Source organism: Sphaerodactylus townsendi, linkage group LG05, assembly GCF_021028975.2.
Source record: "Sphaerodactylus townsendi isolate TG3544 linkage group LG05, MPM_Stown_v2.3, whole genome shotgun sequence".
Lineage (NCBI taxonomy): Eukaryota > Metazoa > Chordata > Lepidosauria > Squamata > Sphaerodactylidae > Sphaerodactylus > Sphaerodactylus townsendi.
This window is the reverse complement of record NC_059429.1, coordinates 93,667,906-93,685,354: the sequence shown is the minus strand read 5'-3', so window position 1 is coordinate 93,685,354 and position 17,449 is coordinate 93,667,906. Positions and strand designations below refer to the sequence as shown.

The 17,449-nt window shown below is 43.2% G+C and overlaps 1 protein-coding gene across 5 annotated transcripts in view; it reads left to right on the top strand.

The window, feature by feature from the left end:
* Positions 1-17,053, top strand: part of PPM1J (protein phosphatase, Mg2+/Mn2+ dependent 1J) — a 33,928-nt gene extending 16,875 nt beyond the window's left edge. For 4 of the 5 annotated variants that reach the window (XM_048498738.1, XM_048498737.1, XM_048498735.1 and 1 more), the window contains exons 5-10: positions 6,404-6,488; positions 10,695-10,813; positions 11,298-11,361; positions 11,906-12,013; positions 14,227-14,378; positions 15,469-17,053. In XM_048498738.1, the coding sequence (XP_048354695.1) occupies positions 6,404-6,488; positions 10,695-10,813; positions 11,298-11,361; positions 11,906-12,013; positions 14,227-14,378; positions 15,469-15,616 (676 nt within the window). In that variant the 3' untranslated portion in view covers positions 15,617-17,053. The remainder of the gene's footprint in view (positions 1-6,403; positions 6,489-10,694; positions 10,814-11,297; positions 11,362-11,905; positions 12,014-14,226; positions 14,379-15,468) is intronic. The other variant, XM_048498736.1, reaches the window with a different exon arrangement.
* Positions 17,054-17,449: the final 396 nt, after the last annotated feature.

Here is a 17,449-nt window from a genome sequence, read left to right as displayed (position 1 = left end):
AGGGAAAATCTTAAAGCTTCCGATCATGCAATACACCCAGCATGTTCCAGATCATGGGTAAATGATCAGACTCACACTTGTAGGTACATTTTGGGGAACACACCTATAAAACATTTGTTCAGTTACAGCTAGAAGGGACCCCTGATGGGGGGAGGGGGGAAGGAACTTTTGATTTCCTTGCACCCTGCTTTCACAAGAGAAGAGGGTGGTAAGGTTTTTTTTTTCTATCCTATCGCTCCTTGTGTCCTCTCTAGGGCATATGATATGTACATCTGCCTGTGACTCTGGTTGCACACCCATGACCAACACATGTTAGGTGTATCATGTAGCTTGGTCTTTAGTCTTTACAGTATAAAAAGGAAACATTGCTGGTGGGTTTCAGAGAAGCATCTTAGCCATGTGCCCGCTGGGCTAGATCATATTCAATAACTTTTTGATGATTTTTTGAGAACATTCAGCTACTCTGGAACAAATGTGATGTCTGAAATATGCAGAAATGTATAGTCACAGTTTTTCCCATCCAAACTCTTTTAAAAAGTGGAACTATTTTAAAAGTAAAATGTTGATAATTATATAATTATTACAGGATTTTAAAATATTAAATTGCAATCTGACATTGTCATCAAAACTATGATGCAAGTCATGTGCTCAGGATGTGTTGCTCTCCCCAGTTAGTGTGGTGTAGTGGTTAAGAGCAGGTGGATTCTAATCTGGAGAACCAAGTTTGATTCCCCACTCCTCCACCAGAGTGGCAGAGGCTTTGCTGGTGAACCAGATGTGTTTCCACACTCCTACATTCCTGCTGGGTGACCTTGAGCTAGTCACAGTTCTTCGGAACTCTCTCAGCCTCACCTACCTCACAAGGTGTCTGTTGTGCGGAGGGGAAGGAGAAAGGAGTTTGCAAGCCACCTTGAGACTCCTTACAGGAGAGGAAGGTGGGGTATAAATCGAAACTCTTCTTCTTCTTCTTCTTCTTCTTCTTCTTCTTCTTCTTCTTCTTCTTCTTCTTCTTCTTCTTCTTCTTCTTCTTCTTCTTCTTCTTCTTGTGACTCCCTGATAGTTCAAGGCATTTTGAATTCAGCATGTTCAGAGAGGGGAGATAATTATATGGAAATTAACCCCCACCTTCAAGTTATGTGTCATTGCAACCCTTCTCTGTGTATTTTCTGAGTCCTCTGCTGCTTCCTTCCAAGTCTGAGATGTATTTTGTCACATAAAGGTTTATTGCCTTGCTAATGCCATCCTAGTGGATATGTATGTTTTTAGTTGTTACTGTTGTCAAGTCATGAATTTTGTTCTCAGCTGTTGTAGAAAATCTGATTACAGAGCAAGTCTAAGGAACATCCTTGATAGCAACTGTGTTTTGAAGGTCAAGCCAACTCAGAGATACACAAAAGACATTATAAGTCAAAGTGTAAATTCTCTGAATGTAGCTACATTATATATTCTTCTCAATTTCTGTTGCATCTTCCCTAAGACAATTCAGAGAAGTTTAATTCGATGAGGATTTTCTGTTAGAGGCTGCTGTTAGGAGGGAGAAGGGAAAGGGAGACCCCAGGCCTCAGAGGGAATTCACAGCCCATTATAGTATCTCATGATAGAGCCATAACAGTATCTCACTTACCTTCATTTTAATATTCTTGTTTATTCATAACCTGAAAAAGAAAAAAAAACCAAATGTTTCTGTTCTATCGGTTCCCAAATGATTTCTCAATTTGGAATGAATGAGTCCAAAGGAAGAGAATATTGGGGTGCTGCGTGGTTTCCGGGCTGTATGGCCGTGTTCTAGCAGCATTCTGTCCTAACGTTTCGCCCGCATCCGCAGCCGGCATCTTCAGAGGTGCATCACAGTGTGTAACAGACTTCCCTCAGTGATGCACCTCTGAAGATGCCGGCTATAGATGCGGGTGAAACGTTAGGAGAGAATGCTGCTAAAACACGGCCATACAGCCCGGAAACCACACAGCACCCCAGTGATTCCGGCCGTGAAAGCCTTCGACAATACATTGAAGAGAATATTCTTTCTATGCCAGCTGAAGAAGATACTGCTGTTAAAAGTGAAATCATTACTTCAACAGTCTCTTAATTCCAAATGCTTAATAAATTACATGTACCAGTTCACTGGTGTGACTTTTTTCTACACATGAAAGACATCATCAGCAAATGTGTAGTTCTTGAATGGTTCTCCTTTAGGTTTGAAGTTTATCACAGATGGATGATTCATGGATACACATGTCATAGCTAACTCCTCCCCTTCAGCACTGAAGATTTGACTCTGGTACCTGACATTGGCAATATTCATAAGAAAATGAGCTGGAGACAGTTAGATTCCACCTACTCCTTTCAGAGCTGCTGCATCAAAATGATAGTTACATATTTAGCAATTTCAGTGACATTCGTCTTTATTTCTGGGACATTGAAGTCTTTGGTTAGGAGGTGCAGGAAATGAGCACTGCAACATATTATTAGTTTTTTATTCTCTTCATTCTCTTCTACATTTCTTCTTATCTTGGATATTTTTGTAGCATTGTCTGTGACTAAACTGTGTGCTAGATAATTTGATTTTTTTTCACATTTATTATTTCTTTTGCTGTGTGTGCCTTTCCAACATATCAATGGTTTCTGCAAGAAAAACATCCCCTTCTTCTGTCATTGTACAAGCACATACAACAGGATCATCATAGACATTACTCCAGCCATCAAGACTCAGATTAACAATTTTACCCTCTAGACCTGTCCATATTGTCCCATTTATACACTTTATTCAGCAGTTTTTCTGCAACATCTGCTCTGCTGGGTGGACTGTATCTTGGTCTCAATGACTGTACCATACTAATGACGTGTGGGTTTTCAATCCAACGGGAAAGAAGAGTTTGTCACAAACAAACTGGGCAATTTTTTCATCAATTAGCACTTTTTCTAATCTGCTGGTTTTTATCACAAACTTCTCTATGGTGGTTTCAGATTTTTTTAGGTGATGTACTGTGAATATATTATGTATTTGATGTGCCTGAAACAGTATCCTGGTCAGATAATTCGGAAACTGTAGAACAGTAGGATAGTGATCTGGAAGGTTGATGCTGTTATTTTATAATTATTGATGCTATTTCTGCTTACTCATTGTATTCACTGCCACTCAGTACTGCCCCCCAAAAGAAATATCTGCTTGTTTCAGCTCTTTATTTCTTCATAATAATTGCATCAAAATGACAGTAACAGGCAGTAATAATAACAAATATATTTTTGCTCAAATATGACAATGGTGGTTTCTGCATAGCACACTAATAACCTGTGTAACTTGTTATTAATGAACTAGTTTTCCCCTGTTTGCCTTGGCACTGGAGATTTCACCCTTCCAGGAAGCAATTGCAAACAGTCCAGGTAGCAGTGGCAAATAATTTCCCCCTCCCGCCTTTCTTGGGATATTTGAAGGGAGCTCAGTCAGAGAATCCCTCTCCTTCCCCATGCTTAGTGAACTGTGAGAAGAAGAGGGACTGGCAGAATCCCCTCTTGCAATGGCAGATGGCTGCAAAAATGAAAGTAAGTGTGTGGGCCATGGCCAGGAGGCACAAAAATTGGGCAGCAGGCAGGAAAAGTTAAACGGAAGCTGCTTCCATGCTGTTCACTCAAGAATAGCTTCTGCCCAAGTTCTTCAAAAAGGTTGCTAGTTTAGCGATTTTTGTAAAAACCTAGGTTGAGGGAACTATAACGGGCTGAACCCATTTTGGGGAAGAGCCCTGTGTGAAGTTCTTCCCCAAAATGAGATAAATAGCTTTTTTGGCCCTTTATATTTGGGTTGTGTGAAAACCACCTCAAGGCAGTTTTTAAGATATATGGTGAAATCAAAATATTTGCCAATCTGAAGATCCTGCCTTTTCAATCATCTTTCTTTTGTCATCTTCATCAAAGCATCTTCTCATTATGCTGTTTCAAAGCACTTCTCATTGGTCTGTTCTGCACAGCACACACATAAAAATATGTGGGACATCCTTAAAAAAAGAGACTGCATCTTTTCACTCCACACTCCCAAAATAACTCATCCTGGGGATGTCTTAAAAAGATGCAGCTTCTGGATGCAGACATCAAAGATGCAGACATCAAAGGCACCAGTGGGAAAAAGAGGATGTTTCCCACCCAAACATTTTGCTCTCTGATCAGTTTCACCTTTTCTTGCACCTGACGTTTTGTGTGCTGCTGAAGGGATGTTCCCTGCCTTCATTTGCTGAGAATGTTTGCCCCAGAATGTTTGCTTGCAGGCTCCGATCCTGGGCACCTTTTTCAGCCTGAGAAGTACATATTTGTAAGCTGTCCTGCCAATTCTGGCAATATATAGTTTCCCTATTTAAAAAAAAAATCAAGGAGCTATTTTTATAGCTGCCCTCCATGAACTGACAGTTTTTTTCTTATTAAAAACCAAGTCAGTTCGTGGACAGGTCAACCCAGTACTGTTCAATAGGCAGCAGACCCATCTTCTGAGTGGCCAAGAGTCTCCTCTGTGTGTCTGTGTAGCTACAAATGTAGTTCCTAAAAAAAATGGGAAGATATATCTTGTCAGAATCAGCAGGAGCAACTGAGTACAACTATGTACTTTTCAGACTGAAAAGGCACGCAGGATCAGAGCCTACAGAGCAAACATCCTGAAGTAACCCTCAGCAAATGGTGACAGGGAGAATCCCAGCAGCTGCACACAAAATGTTGGGTGCAAGCAAAGGGTGAAACTGACCAGAGAGCAAAACAGTCAAGTGGGAAACATAAGACACCTCCTGAGGTCTGCATTCCATACAGCTGGGCAGGAGATGTCTTTCTCCTAAGGTGGCATAGGGGGAAAGGTGCACTTTGAAGCTTTTTTAAAGACATCTTGAGCAGAAATAAGGCATTCTTAGGTCGTCTTAAGAAAAAGGTTGTGCAGAGTCCCAGGGTTCCTTTTTTTTAACATTTTCATGATATCGTATTTCAGCTGTGCAGAACTGACCATTATGTTGTTTCATTTGGGCTACCAGAACTTGCATTTCTTTGTTGCAGTGTCTGCATTTTGCCCACCTGCCTACCTTACCCATAGCTAGAGGAACTTTTATGACCTCCTGCCCTTATAGGTTTTCTCCTCCATGGAGAGAATAATATGATAAACCTCAGGCTATACACACTTGTGGAGTATTGTCCTCAAAAGGTTTCACTGTCATTTTTACTGCTTGTCCCTCCCCTCACACACTGACCTCCTTGTTCAGATCTATAAACTTAGCACTTGATTCTGTGTATATAGATTTGCGAAGGAACAATGGGGCTAAGGTCTTTTTCTCAACCATGTTTATTTTATAACATATTTGCTGTGAAGAAGCATGTTATCTCTGCAGTCACAAATTCTTGTACCATGGAAGCTCACAGGGTGTCCTTCGGCTAGTTGAGGGGTGGCCAACCTATGGTGCTCCAGATGTTACCATGGACCACAATTCCCATTAGCCCCTGTAGTCCATTAACATCTGGAGCACCATAGGATGGCCACCCCTGAGCAAGTTATATACTATCAGCCTCTCCTACCTCACAGGGATATTGCCAGGATAAAATAGAGGAGAGAACAACAATGTTGTAAGCTGTGTTGGGTCTCCATTGGAAAGAAAAGTGGGGTAAATTAAAAACCAGTCAGTGGGGATCCTGAAAGTGGAAAGAGTATCCTTGACTCCAGACCTGGAAGCAGCCTCCCTCACATAAATTTTCATGTACTGTCCCTGCGCAGACAGGAGATAGTTCTGGACTGAGATGTGACAAATTTGTGATATCTTGGCTCATTCATAAATTTAATTGAATGGCCCTGTGCCAGCTTTTGTCTTCTTCCTGGCTTAATGTCCCTTTCAGCCAAATGTGCATTTAATGTATGTTTGAGCCAAAAATAATGTATGTGTGAGCCAAAAATGAGGGTTTAGCCTAATCCTTGAGATAGGTCAGTTAAAAATTCTAAATAAATGAAATAAAACATGGTAGCTAAAGCATTTTCCTAGGGACTGTTTTGCTGGGAAAAGAGGAAATAAGGCTAGAAAGGAAGATTTTGCTTGACAGTTCATTTGAGACCTATGTGCTTAGGAGTGTAAAATACTACATAGCCCCTCACCCACCCCCACAACTATCTTCTTCCAAAAACGGTAAATGTCTGTCCCAATGGGAAGAAGCTCCGTGGAGGAAGGAGCTTTGGGACATCAGCTCCTGATTCAAGGTACTTGTGATGTGTTCTGTACATGAGAGCACAGGTGCTTTTTGTCTTTCTGCACATACCGAGTGATCTTTGGCTGACACTATTTTCCTTTGCCCTATTATTTAACTGCTGCTTGCCCTTTCTATTCTGTCTCTCTTCTCTATCGATCTCCCTCCCTCCTCCCTCCCTCTAATACCATCATTCCATGTTTCATTGCAGGGCCATTGTCATCCGTAATGGGGAAATCATTCCAATGTCCAGGGAGTTTACTCCAGAGACAGAGAGGCAAAGGCTGCAGTTTTTAGTAAGAAAGAACTTTCTTCCTATACGATTTGTTTTAACCCACCGCCTCCACCACCTAACACTGCCACACTGACCATGATTTTACTTTAGAAGCTGATTATGTATGAACTTGTAAGGCCCCCTTAGGTTTGCTGGGAAAAGACAACTGGCGGGGGGGGGGGGGGGGGGGGGGGGGCTGCTTGCTGAAATACATGTTCCAGAGCAAACCTGGCCTATGTTTCAAAGCCATACACAAACTAATTCCAGGAGCTTTTGAAACTGAGCAGATGTTCAAAAGTAGTTTGTCGCATGGCATGGGGGGGGGGGGTCTATATAAAGAAAAAGAGTCTACAATGTTCTGTGTAAGTCAGAAGCTTTGCAGTGCAGTCCTAAGCAGAGTTACACCCTTCTGCATCCCTTAGAGTCAAGGGTCTTAGAAGAATGTTACTCTGCTGAGGATTGATTCATTGACTGGCATCTGTACAGCCATTTTTATTCATCTGGCCTGAGGAATATCTAAACCTTTCTTTTGTGATCATTCATCATATGTGGAAATGTACAGTTATAAAAAGTTATCAGAATAGTTTCAGAACCAGTTCTGCTCATGCAAGATGTTCTATCATTGTGAAGAAAAGAGGTTGATTAGATTTTGCTATCCCATTATCTGCTAAAGAACCATGTTGAGTTACAATACCAGAAGATCAAGCACATTAAAATGTCTAATCTACTCCCAATTAAATAGTCCAGGGCAGTGAATAGCAGGGTTTTAAAAAATAATTTTAATAATTTTAAATAAATCCTAGAATTTTAAATAATATCTCTGAAAATGTATCAGTTACCCTGTTAAGTTAAAGTAAGGGCAGAAGTAGATGATATGTGTTACTGAGTCTGGTCGTGTAGCACCTTGGATGCCAACAATATTTTCAGGGTATGAGCTTTCAAGCTCCCTCCATCCAACGTGTGCCTTGCAAAGGGAACTTTGGCTCTCGAAAGCTTATACCCTGAAGATCTTGTTGGTCTCCAAGGTGTCACTAGACTCGAATCTAACTGTTCTACTGCAGACCAACATGGCTACCCTGAAAATGTTATAATTGTAAGTTTGCAATGTTTTTTTCCCTGAAGTTTTCTTTTCAAACCAGTGCAATTTAATGGGTGGGACGGGTGCAGGGGAGAACGGAGACTATTTACTGTTTCCTCTTGGACCATTTTACTGCCCAAAATTGGCTCTCAAAAAGTGCCCTCTCACACACACAGTGTAGAAAGTTTGTGGATATTAATATTTTTGCAGTTGGCTGGTGAAACTGCAAGGGGTAAGAATTAAATAATTTGTGTCACACTGCTCCCGTCTTGTCTTTTGAATTGCAGCTCCCCCCACCTCCTGCCACGGTATTCTGTTTTCTTTTTAAAAGTCAGGAAAATAATCATAGATAAAAAACATAACGTGTCATCCCACCCTAGAGGTCATCTCTAGGTTATCTTGTTGAAGGTACAATACTGAGAGTGTCTCTACACATTAAGGCATATATTAAAACCCTGACAAACATGGGGATAGACACTTTGAGTGATTTGGAGCTAGGAAGCAGCAGGAAAGAAAAGGTGGTTAAATCTTTTCCTTATCTGCCATTTTTCTCTTGCAACTCTACAATACAGCATGGCTAGAAAAAACGCCTGGAGGCACTTGATTGTGGGGTCTCTGCACACTGTGCAGGCAGGACAGAAAAGAGCATGGTGGGTGATGGAGGCAAAGGAGCAGCAAGGGAACAGGACATGGGGACATTGTCCCCACCCATTCCTACTCTGCTTGCTGCTTTGGCAGGGGTACCTTTTTGCCTCCAATTTGAAAACAGCTTAAACCAGGGTTGGGGAAAGAAATCCAGTGAAGCTCAAAAAGAGAATCCTGAACATGAGCCAGTGGAGCTATTGCTGGCTGGCTGTGTTTCCTGGCTCAGAGTATACCTCCTTGGCAAGACACCAGATGGAATCTTATCTTCTGCTCTATATCCAAGCAGCCTCTGTGCCTTGGAAAGGAGGAAATTTCATTGAGTAACCAATCCTCTTCAGCTGGTTATGATAAGGAAACTGTCACTCAAAAAACCAATCCAGCACTTCCCCCATGGGTGTGAGCGCTTTACTTGAGGCAAAGCCCTTTTGTGGCTCCATCTCTTTGCCGTTAGAAGCACTACTAATGATCCTATCATTGTGCCAATGAGATCCATGATGCTGTTTTTAACCACTTTCCTGATTGTATGTGCATTATTTTCTGGAGCTGTACTTCTGCCCCCAAAAATTGAGAGCACAGGAGTCAATATCTGCCCTTTCGCCTAATGTTTGCCCTTCCTCCTTAAGCCTTCAGTACTTAGTTCCTGCTGTTACTAGCATGCATATTCATGATTACTGAATGTGGCTTAGGCTCATTCCGCACATGCAGAATAATGCACTTTCAAACTGCTTTCAGTGCTCTTTGAAGCTGTGCGGAATAGCAAAATCCACTTGCAAACAGTTGTGAAAGTAGTTTGAAAACGCATTATTTTGCGTGTACGGAAGGGGCCTATGTTTCCTGCTTTTCACCCAGTGCTGTTCGACCCACATTCCAGGTGAACAAACAGTCAGAATCCAGAGTTTGCCCCCTTTCAGGACATGCTTTGAGGAACTCCACTCTCAGATCTCCCCCTTCTTTCATTTTCTTATTTCTGAGTTGGTCCTGGGCCCCTATCGCAAGGCTTTTTGAGTGGTCTTAATGTGCATGCATCCATCTGGGCTTGCATTGCTGGCTTCTTAGCTGAGGGTTTGCTGAGCAGTTGCCTCTTTTAGGGATATTGACAGGTTATAGGAATTAGAGGGCCATTCCTGACAATTAAATCTTGATGAAAATGGCAATGAGAAGGAAAAATAGATATCTGGAAGAAAGCTTCTGGCCCTCATTTTATCGCGTGTGAAAGTTATGTCTTCTGTGGGCTGAATCCCAACATGGATCTTAAGGTGTGCATCTTGTAAAAGTAATGTGAGAAACTGTTGTGAGTGACCAGTTTGCTTCCACAGTACACATTAAAAACTGTCTCTTCAGAGTTCAAATTCAGGATTAATTCCCTGTTATATTCCCCAATAATTTCTATTCTTCAGGAGAGAAGCTGCCACCACTACTGTGCGCTCCCCTTTCACATCTTGTATGTCGTCATTGCCACCATATGAGCAAATATCATATCAAGGACTGCCAGAGAACAGGATCTAGACTAGAACATTGTGCGCCCTTTCTCTGTGAAAGTGCAGTACGCGCATGTGCATATGTGCCGTACCACCTTCCCTAGCTTCATCTCTTGTTTTCATTGATAATGTGTTTTGAATCTGAAAGCCTCTTTGTGTGTGACTCATGCTTATTTGTTTATACTTCATTTTGTAATTGGATGACTATGTGATACATATGCATACTATATCCTCTTCATTAAAGTTGCAAAGGCTTCTGTCTACTATGATCATATATGACTGTACCAAATGGAACCTTCTAAGTGTTAACCCCGAGCACAATTCTAAACTCAAGTAAAAGCTGCAAAGCTAGGCTGCAAGTAACCATAGAGATGAAGCCTATACTTCATTCCACTGGCACAAGAACACTTTGCATCATCAAAAAGTGCCTTGGGATAGAATGCACTCATTCCACTGAGGCAAAAATAGAAGATCCAACCCCTTGTTAACTTTGCCAAAGTAAAAATTAACTTGCTTTGGTTCATATGTTTGCTGTCACTGGTACTGGCGCAATCTGAGAACATTCTCTTGAGATCTAAAGAATTGGCCTGAGATTTGTATTGTAAAGTCTTTGATGTGACCATCATTATAATAAGCATTTCAATTGGGAATGTAAAAAATAAAAACGATAACTGCGACAATTGTTGGAACTGTTCTTCCCCACTGCTTGGAAAGGGCAGACTGGAGTTTACATTTAAGGAAACCAAAATGTTCATTGGGGCACTTGTTTAGAAGAATGAAGAACAACCTGTCCTCAGTTGTTCTATTAAAATGGACTTGCACATAAAAAGCAGAATACTTCCTTACAAGAGAGACAGATCACAAGCCAGCACATTCATGGATATCAGTTTACTCTGGGAACGATTGTGTGTAAAGGCAAGCTTAACATTTTAGCATTCAGCCAACAAGCAGTTTGATTCATCCTCTTGCCTGTGGTTTCTGCATAGGCTTATTTGCCTATGGGTAAAGCAATTATTTTCTCTTACAGGGCTTTTTGAGACCCGAGTTGCTGGGGAATGAGTTTACTCATCTTGAGTTTCCTCGAAGAATCCAGCATAAGGAACTGGGAAAGAAGATGCTATACAGGGACCAAACCATGAATGGCTGGTAACTCCCCCCACCTTTTTTTTCATCTCATCTAAACTTTATTGATTCCGGAAGAAATTAAAGGTACCACTGATGAAATCACAGCTTATGTGATGGGAAATTCCTTCTTTCACCCTGCATCCTTTGTGTCACATTAATAAAACTGGAAAGAAACTACGGAAGGATTTTGTTTAGTTTTGAAGGAGTTGAATATGACATTTTATTGCCCGTGGTGTGTATATTCATCCAGCTATTGCCCTATACAAACCAGATTGTATAGTGCCTCAGGAGTGTGATTGAAAATGACTGTGGGACAAAAGAAATGAGTCTGTACCCAAAGGGTGAAAGTGAAATGTTGCTGACAAGAATTGGCTGCAGCTTGCTGTCTGATAGGAAAAAATTTCCTATAGCATTAGCATTCTTTAGTTCTCTGTTTCTGAGATTATGGTTACTTCTATCTGAATAGCAACATAGCTATGATGTGTGTGTTTTCTTTCCAAACTAGGGCATATAAAAGGATAGAAGAAGATGACATGAAATTTCCACTTGTATATGGAGAGGGTAAAAAGGTGTGTTGAGGACACGAGGAAGTGTCTGAAGAAGAGCGGGCCATTGGATACTTACCGTGAAAGGTCCTTCACCTCTGAGGACATGAGGACATTTTGGGTGATTCCCACTATCATGCTCAGGGAGGCAGGAACTAAAATTAAAAACACATTAACTAAAAGGAAAAACACATTAAGTGAATCATGTAGTTATTAGCCTAGAAAGGGAAATGCCGTTGACTCCTTGAAGTGTAGCTTGAATAGGTTAGAGTAAAAGGCCCTTTTCCCACTTTCATAAATTCCTGTACTTGTCATCTCGTTGCTTCCCACACAAAAATATAGAGGAGTCAAAAGAGTTATGTTTCAGTGGTGGTGCACCTTCTTTCCATGCAGAAAGCCTAGAGTTCAAGACCTGGCATCTCTTTGATAAAACAATTAAGGCAACAGATGTTGGGAAGATGTACTGGAGAACTGCTGTCAATAGTCCATCCTGAGCTAGAAAGACCATCCAACTTGGCAAATGCAGCTCCACACGGTCATATATGTTGTGACATTTTTCTCCTCTTAGGCACGAATGATGGCAACCATTGGAGTGACTCGCGGCCTGGGAGATCATGATCTCAAAGTGTACAGCTCCAACATCTACATCAAACCTTTCTTATCCTGCATCCCAGAGGCAAGCAAATCAGAAGCAAGGGCTTATATAAAAAGGGCAAACTAGGAGCAAGCTGAGGGACTTTTTGCTATTCCTTCTTCCCTGCAGTGGAGTTAGGCTAAGAAGACCTGGATTCTGATTCTCTTTCAGTCATGGAAGTCACTCAGCCTAGAATTCTTGTGAAGATACAGGGTGGGGCCCATATACTATCCTCAGTCTTTTGGAGGAAAGGATAAAAGAAATAATGCACTGTGACAGACTTATTAGCTTTAAATTCTAGTGTTTGAACTGGAATATTTTTTCTCCTTCAAGACTTTTTTAAAGGAAAATATGTTAAAACTTGAATGGTGGAGTTTAGAAACTAAAATTGACCTGAATTTGAAGGAGCATTAGAAATCCAATATTTAAGATTTTTTTAAATTGTATAAACATTTCCTCTGTGCTTCCTCTTCATATTCTTCTGTGGTACAAGGATCATGCCAAGTACTTGGGCCCAGTAAAAGAGCCTTTCCCACATAGTTCCTTTGATGCAGCATTGGCACTCTATGCACCATCTCGGGGGGAGGGGTGTGTGTGTGTTAGTAGTGAGGCAAAGATACCTTGAATGACATATTTTGTGGTGGTCTCATGTCTAATTAGATGATCCCATTGATTTTCAGAGGAGCTAAAACATGCAGAAAATCCCCTCCCTATATATTGATAGTTCCTCTTTTGGCTCTGATGAGTAAGGCAAATTAGGAACTGGAACACATGCAAGGTCTTGCAGCAAAGCAGTTCTATGCAGCAGAGGCATACAGGACCCAGATTGCGCCTGGAGGCAAAATCTCCTCCGGGGGGGTTCCCCCACCCCGACCCATTCACCCTGCCACTTACCTGAACTGGCGGGGTGGGAGATTCTCTCATGCCGGGGCTGCTGCTTGGGCAGGGAAGAGAAGCCAGCTGTTCTGCAGCCAGCCCCTCTTCCCTGCCCACCCTTGGCATATGCGAGGATGGGAAGAGAAACCAACTGCTTCTTTTCCCTTCACCTGTGGCTTTTCTGGCATCACGGGTGCAGGGATGGGAAGAGAAGCCCGTCCCTGCATCCCTAGTGCCCGAGAAGCCGCAGGTAAAGGGAAGAGAAGCCTGCAGGCTTCCCTCCCTGTCTCTGCATGCCAGTTCACCCACATCTTCCCTGGCACTGTGAGTGTAGAGATGGGAAGAGAAGCCCGTCCCTACACCCGCGATTCTAGGGAAGCCGAGGGTTAGGGGAAGAGAAGCCTGCAGGCTTTCCTCCCCATCTCTGCACGCCTCCTCTCCCTCTGCTCATCAGAGCCACCGCCAGGTGTGCCAGGGAGGAAGAGGCCTCCCGCTGTGCGCGAGGCTTCTCCCCACTGGCATGCCTGTCAGGGAGGCAGGGGCTCTCAGTCCTGCCCTCCACAGCTGGGGAAGGCAGGACTGGGAGCCCTAGCGGCCAGCTCAGCTTTGCGCCTCTGGCTGGAGGCGAGGAGCTAAGCAGGGCACCAGGCACCGTGGGTCCCTGGCAAGCTCCAGCTCTAGCTTCCCCTGTGTTTAGCCCATGGGCTCAGGAACTACAGCCCCATCAGCTCCTACCAGAATGGCCAATTGGCCATGCTGACAGAGGCTGATGGGAATTGTAGTTCCTGAACATCTGGAGAGCCGCAGGTTCCCATCAGCCCCAAGAATGGCCAATTGGCCATGCTGATGGGAATTACTCCCTGCTCTAGCCAAAGGTACAAACCATTTGATCACATGGGGGGGTCATTCAGCACTCCCCACATGACTAGAAGGCATGAACCTGGGGACATGGATTACCCCACATCCCTAGGGCCGTATGCCACTGCTATGCAGTGTTGCATCTGTGCAGCAATTGAAGACTGGAGCTGCACTGACGAAACTGTATTCATGCCACACTGCAAGGTCTCTTCCTAAATCAGATGAAGATGCATGGTGAACGTGACAGATTCTTTTCAACCTGGTGTGACACTGCACCAACAAAACTTGAATATGACCTCATTGAGCCAAGCAGTCCAGAGGATGCTGATTAAACTTGTGCAGTCCAAGTGCTGTGGCATTAGCAACCCTTTGTAGGCACCCATAAAATCAGGGAGGAAGTGGCTTAGAATGCCACAGTGTGTAACGCAGAAGATGCATGGGATACCAGTTTCCTGTGGGTGAAGAATTCCTTGCTGTGGTTAGTCATGTTTGCAGTAAGGCTGTGTTTCTTGTTTTCACAGGTCCGCATCTATGACCTCACTCAGTACGAGCACTGTCCTGATGATGTGCTTGTCATGGGCACTGATGGCCTCTGGGATGTCACCAGTAATCAAGAAGTGGCCAATATGGCGTTGGATGTTCTCATGCGCTATGAGCCCAATGACCCTTGCAGGTGAGTAGGCCAATTTTTCTGTAAGTAGATGCCGCAGGGAGGGGCGGTCAGTTGAATGTCATGTTATGTGGGTAATGTATGATCAGATTTGCTGATACTGACTTCAAATAGTGAAAAGCAGCTACTAGCAGTCCTTATTTGTGTTGGGGGGAATGGTGCTGGAGTGGAGGGTTGTTAACCGTTTCTTCCCATGCCATTTGATTAGTGGAAACTTCCCCATAAGTGCTTTGTCTTTGTGGCGTTCCCCCTGTGGCCGGCTGAGGTTGGACCCATCTGCCATCCGTCCTATGCTTCAGAACTTTCTATGGCGATGGGCCAGGCTCAGGCCCTTTGTGAGTGGGCCCTCAAGCTCAGTGGTCCTCCAGGGTGTGCCCCTCTCAGTTGGCCTTAACTGGGAGGGTGTGGACTGGTGCCTGGCTCTCTCACTCTCTCTCCTGTCCATTTCTGACTGCAGTTCCCCCTTTTTATCTGCTTTTCCCTCCTTCCTTCTCCACCCCCATGTTTTCCTCCTCCTTTAAACCCTTTCCCCATATTCCTCCACCCACCCTTTCCAGACTTACTCCCATTCCTCTTTGGGAAAGCCCTGCTCCCAAGCCATGATTGGTCCTCAGGCTGTCAGTCAGGCCCTGCCAGGCACTGATTGGCCCTCTCACTCGAGAGCCTACCTGGACTTTTAGGAAGTGGGTGCTGGGGTGGGGCCATGATCCTCAGCTGTGTCCTGCTGTTGGCCACTTTTATTGACTTCCATGGGTCACCCCAGGCCTACCTTGCTGCCCCCACTATTGGGTCCCTAGCTGCTGCCTGTTCTTCCTGCACTGGATGGTCATGTCTTCCAATGATAAGATTTTCCAGTCTGGCTATATCCTTCTACTCCTAACTGCTATCCTACTACACCAAAATGTTAAATCTTACCTCTTTCCTTCTCTCTGTTTGCCATGCCCATCAGCATATGATGAAGTGAAAGAGGTAATTATGGCAAACTCCCTGCATATTTTAAAAAAGAGCATGTCAAAACAATTGAGTGCAGTATTATACCTGTTGCATTAAAGGAATGGAGATAGTTGCTGACTAGATGGCTCTTGTTTTTCAGATACACTATGGTAGCCCAGGAGTTGGTGATGAGGTCCAGAGGGGTTCTAAAAGACCGTGGCTGGAGGCTGGCCAATGACAAACTAGGCTCTGGTGATGACATCTCAGTCTTTGTTATTCCTCTTGGTGGCCCAGGAAACTACACCTGAAGAGGTCCCAGGGCACCTGATCCATGCTGCTAAACTGTAGAGACCACTTACTGCAAGCTTGAGATTGCGGGCCTCCTGCAACAGAAACATTCAATCTTCAGAAGAGGATGAAAACTATAGGACTCCAACTTGAGCCCAGCTTGCTATACCCCAGCTGAGTACACAAAACATAGGCTTGGGCCACACAGCTGTTCACAGCAAGGAGGTCAAGGCACAGCTGTTCCTCTCAGGAATATCCCTATTGGACCTTGAGACCCATGTTTCAAGGGCTACATTCATTCATCATCATCCTAGGGAAGGGGGCACAGGATGGGGCTGTCTTTTTTTGTTGTTGTTACAGTTGCATGGAAGTGTTCTCCAAATTGGTTATTAGCACTGGAGTCTCCCTGATTTGCTGCAGTATTTAGCTCTATCTTTACAGAGGAGCTGTTCAACCTTCCTTTGCAGAGTTCCATGGACACTTTGACATACAAGGACAGTTGTCTGAATTTCCTGCCCCTGTCCTTGTTGCTAACTGCAGAAGCAGAATCAAGTAAATGCTGCTTTTTGGTTCATTCCTCAGATTTGCTACAAGAAGGCCTTGCACAGTTGTCAGTCCAAGTAGTCACGGCTTATTAATTCAAATGGCTGTCTTGTAGCCAAATTTGCTTATTCTTACAAATGAGTTTTCAAAGGGCAAAAGAATGGTACAAAATATTCCTACTATAGAAAACTACATTTGCAAATGTCTTCTCATTTGCTGCATAATGGTAAATTTATGAGAACAAGCAAATGCTATCTATCATAGACTCGCCACCCTATAATGAAAATATTCCATTGGTTTGTTTAAAAGCAGGATATTCATTGCAAGATACTACTGGAAGGTTAGGGTATGCTACCCATAAAAATAGTAGCTGGCTATGCATAGGAATGGCAGATATTCTGCAATTTGATATCAGGGTAGGTTGCCAGCCACCAGGAGAAATAGGGAGCGGGGATAAGCTCTCTGGTATTGCACCAGTGGTAGGATTTAAATAATTTAACAACCGGTTCCAAAAGGACTCAGCGACGAGATTACAGCCAGTTATCTGAACTAGACAAAAAAATTAGCTACCGGTTCTACCGAATAGGTGCGAATAGGCTGAATCCCACCATTGTATTGCACCAATGTGTGATCCAGCACAAAACTGGAAGTGTTGTCATCATGGTATTCTAGGATTTCCCAAATAGAGTTTTGAGTGAATCCCAGAATGGCACCCTGACATGAAGACACTTCTGGTTTTGCACCAGAAATGACAGTGAGCCTCCCCCTCCCACACACACACACACATTTTCCTCCTGCTGGGATGTAAAGCAGCAATGGGGAATTTGGGGGAGTGGTGCAATACTGGGTCATTTTCCATTTCATCAGGAGACCTGGACCCCTTAGGGAGAGCTGATCCCACTGCTGGATTCTTATTAGAAAGATTTTTAGAAAGATCTAAAGATTTTCTAATAATAATCTTTTTAGAAAGATTTTCTAATAATAATTTTTGATCATAATGCTTCATGAATTCTCAGCTAGTTACACTATACAAAAGAGCCTGTTCTTGCCTAGATGTCCTGCAGTTTAAATTTGGTCTGTGCATATCTGTTTAGGTCTGAGCAATTTAGAAAGTGAAAGTTAAGAGCAAATGAATCGCAAGTTTAAAAGAAAATTCTGGCCACTGTATAGAATCCCTAAGCATTAACAGGAGTTGACAGTTCTGTACAGCAGAAGTTTTCATTTACACAAAACTTCCACGTTATGTAAAGACATCCTTCATTTGAGGTTTGGATTTACCCGTCTCTTCTCAAAGTGAGAGCAAATTAAAG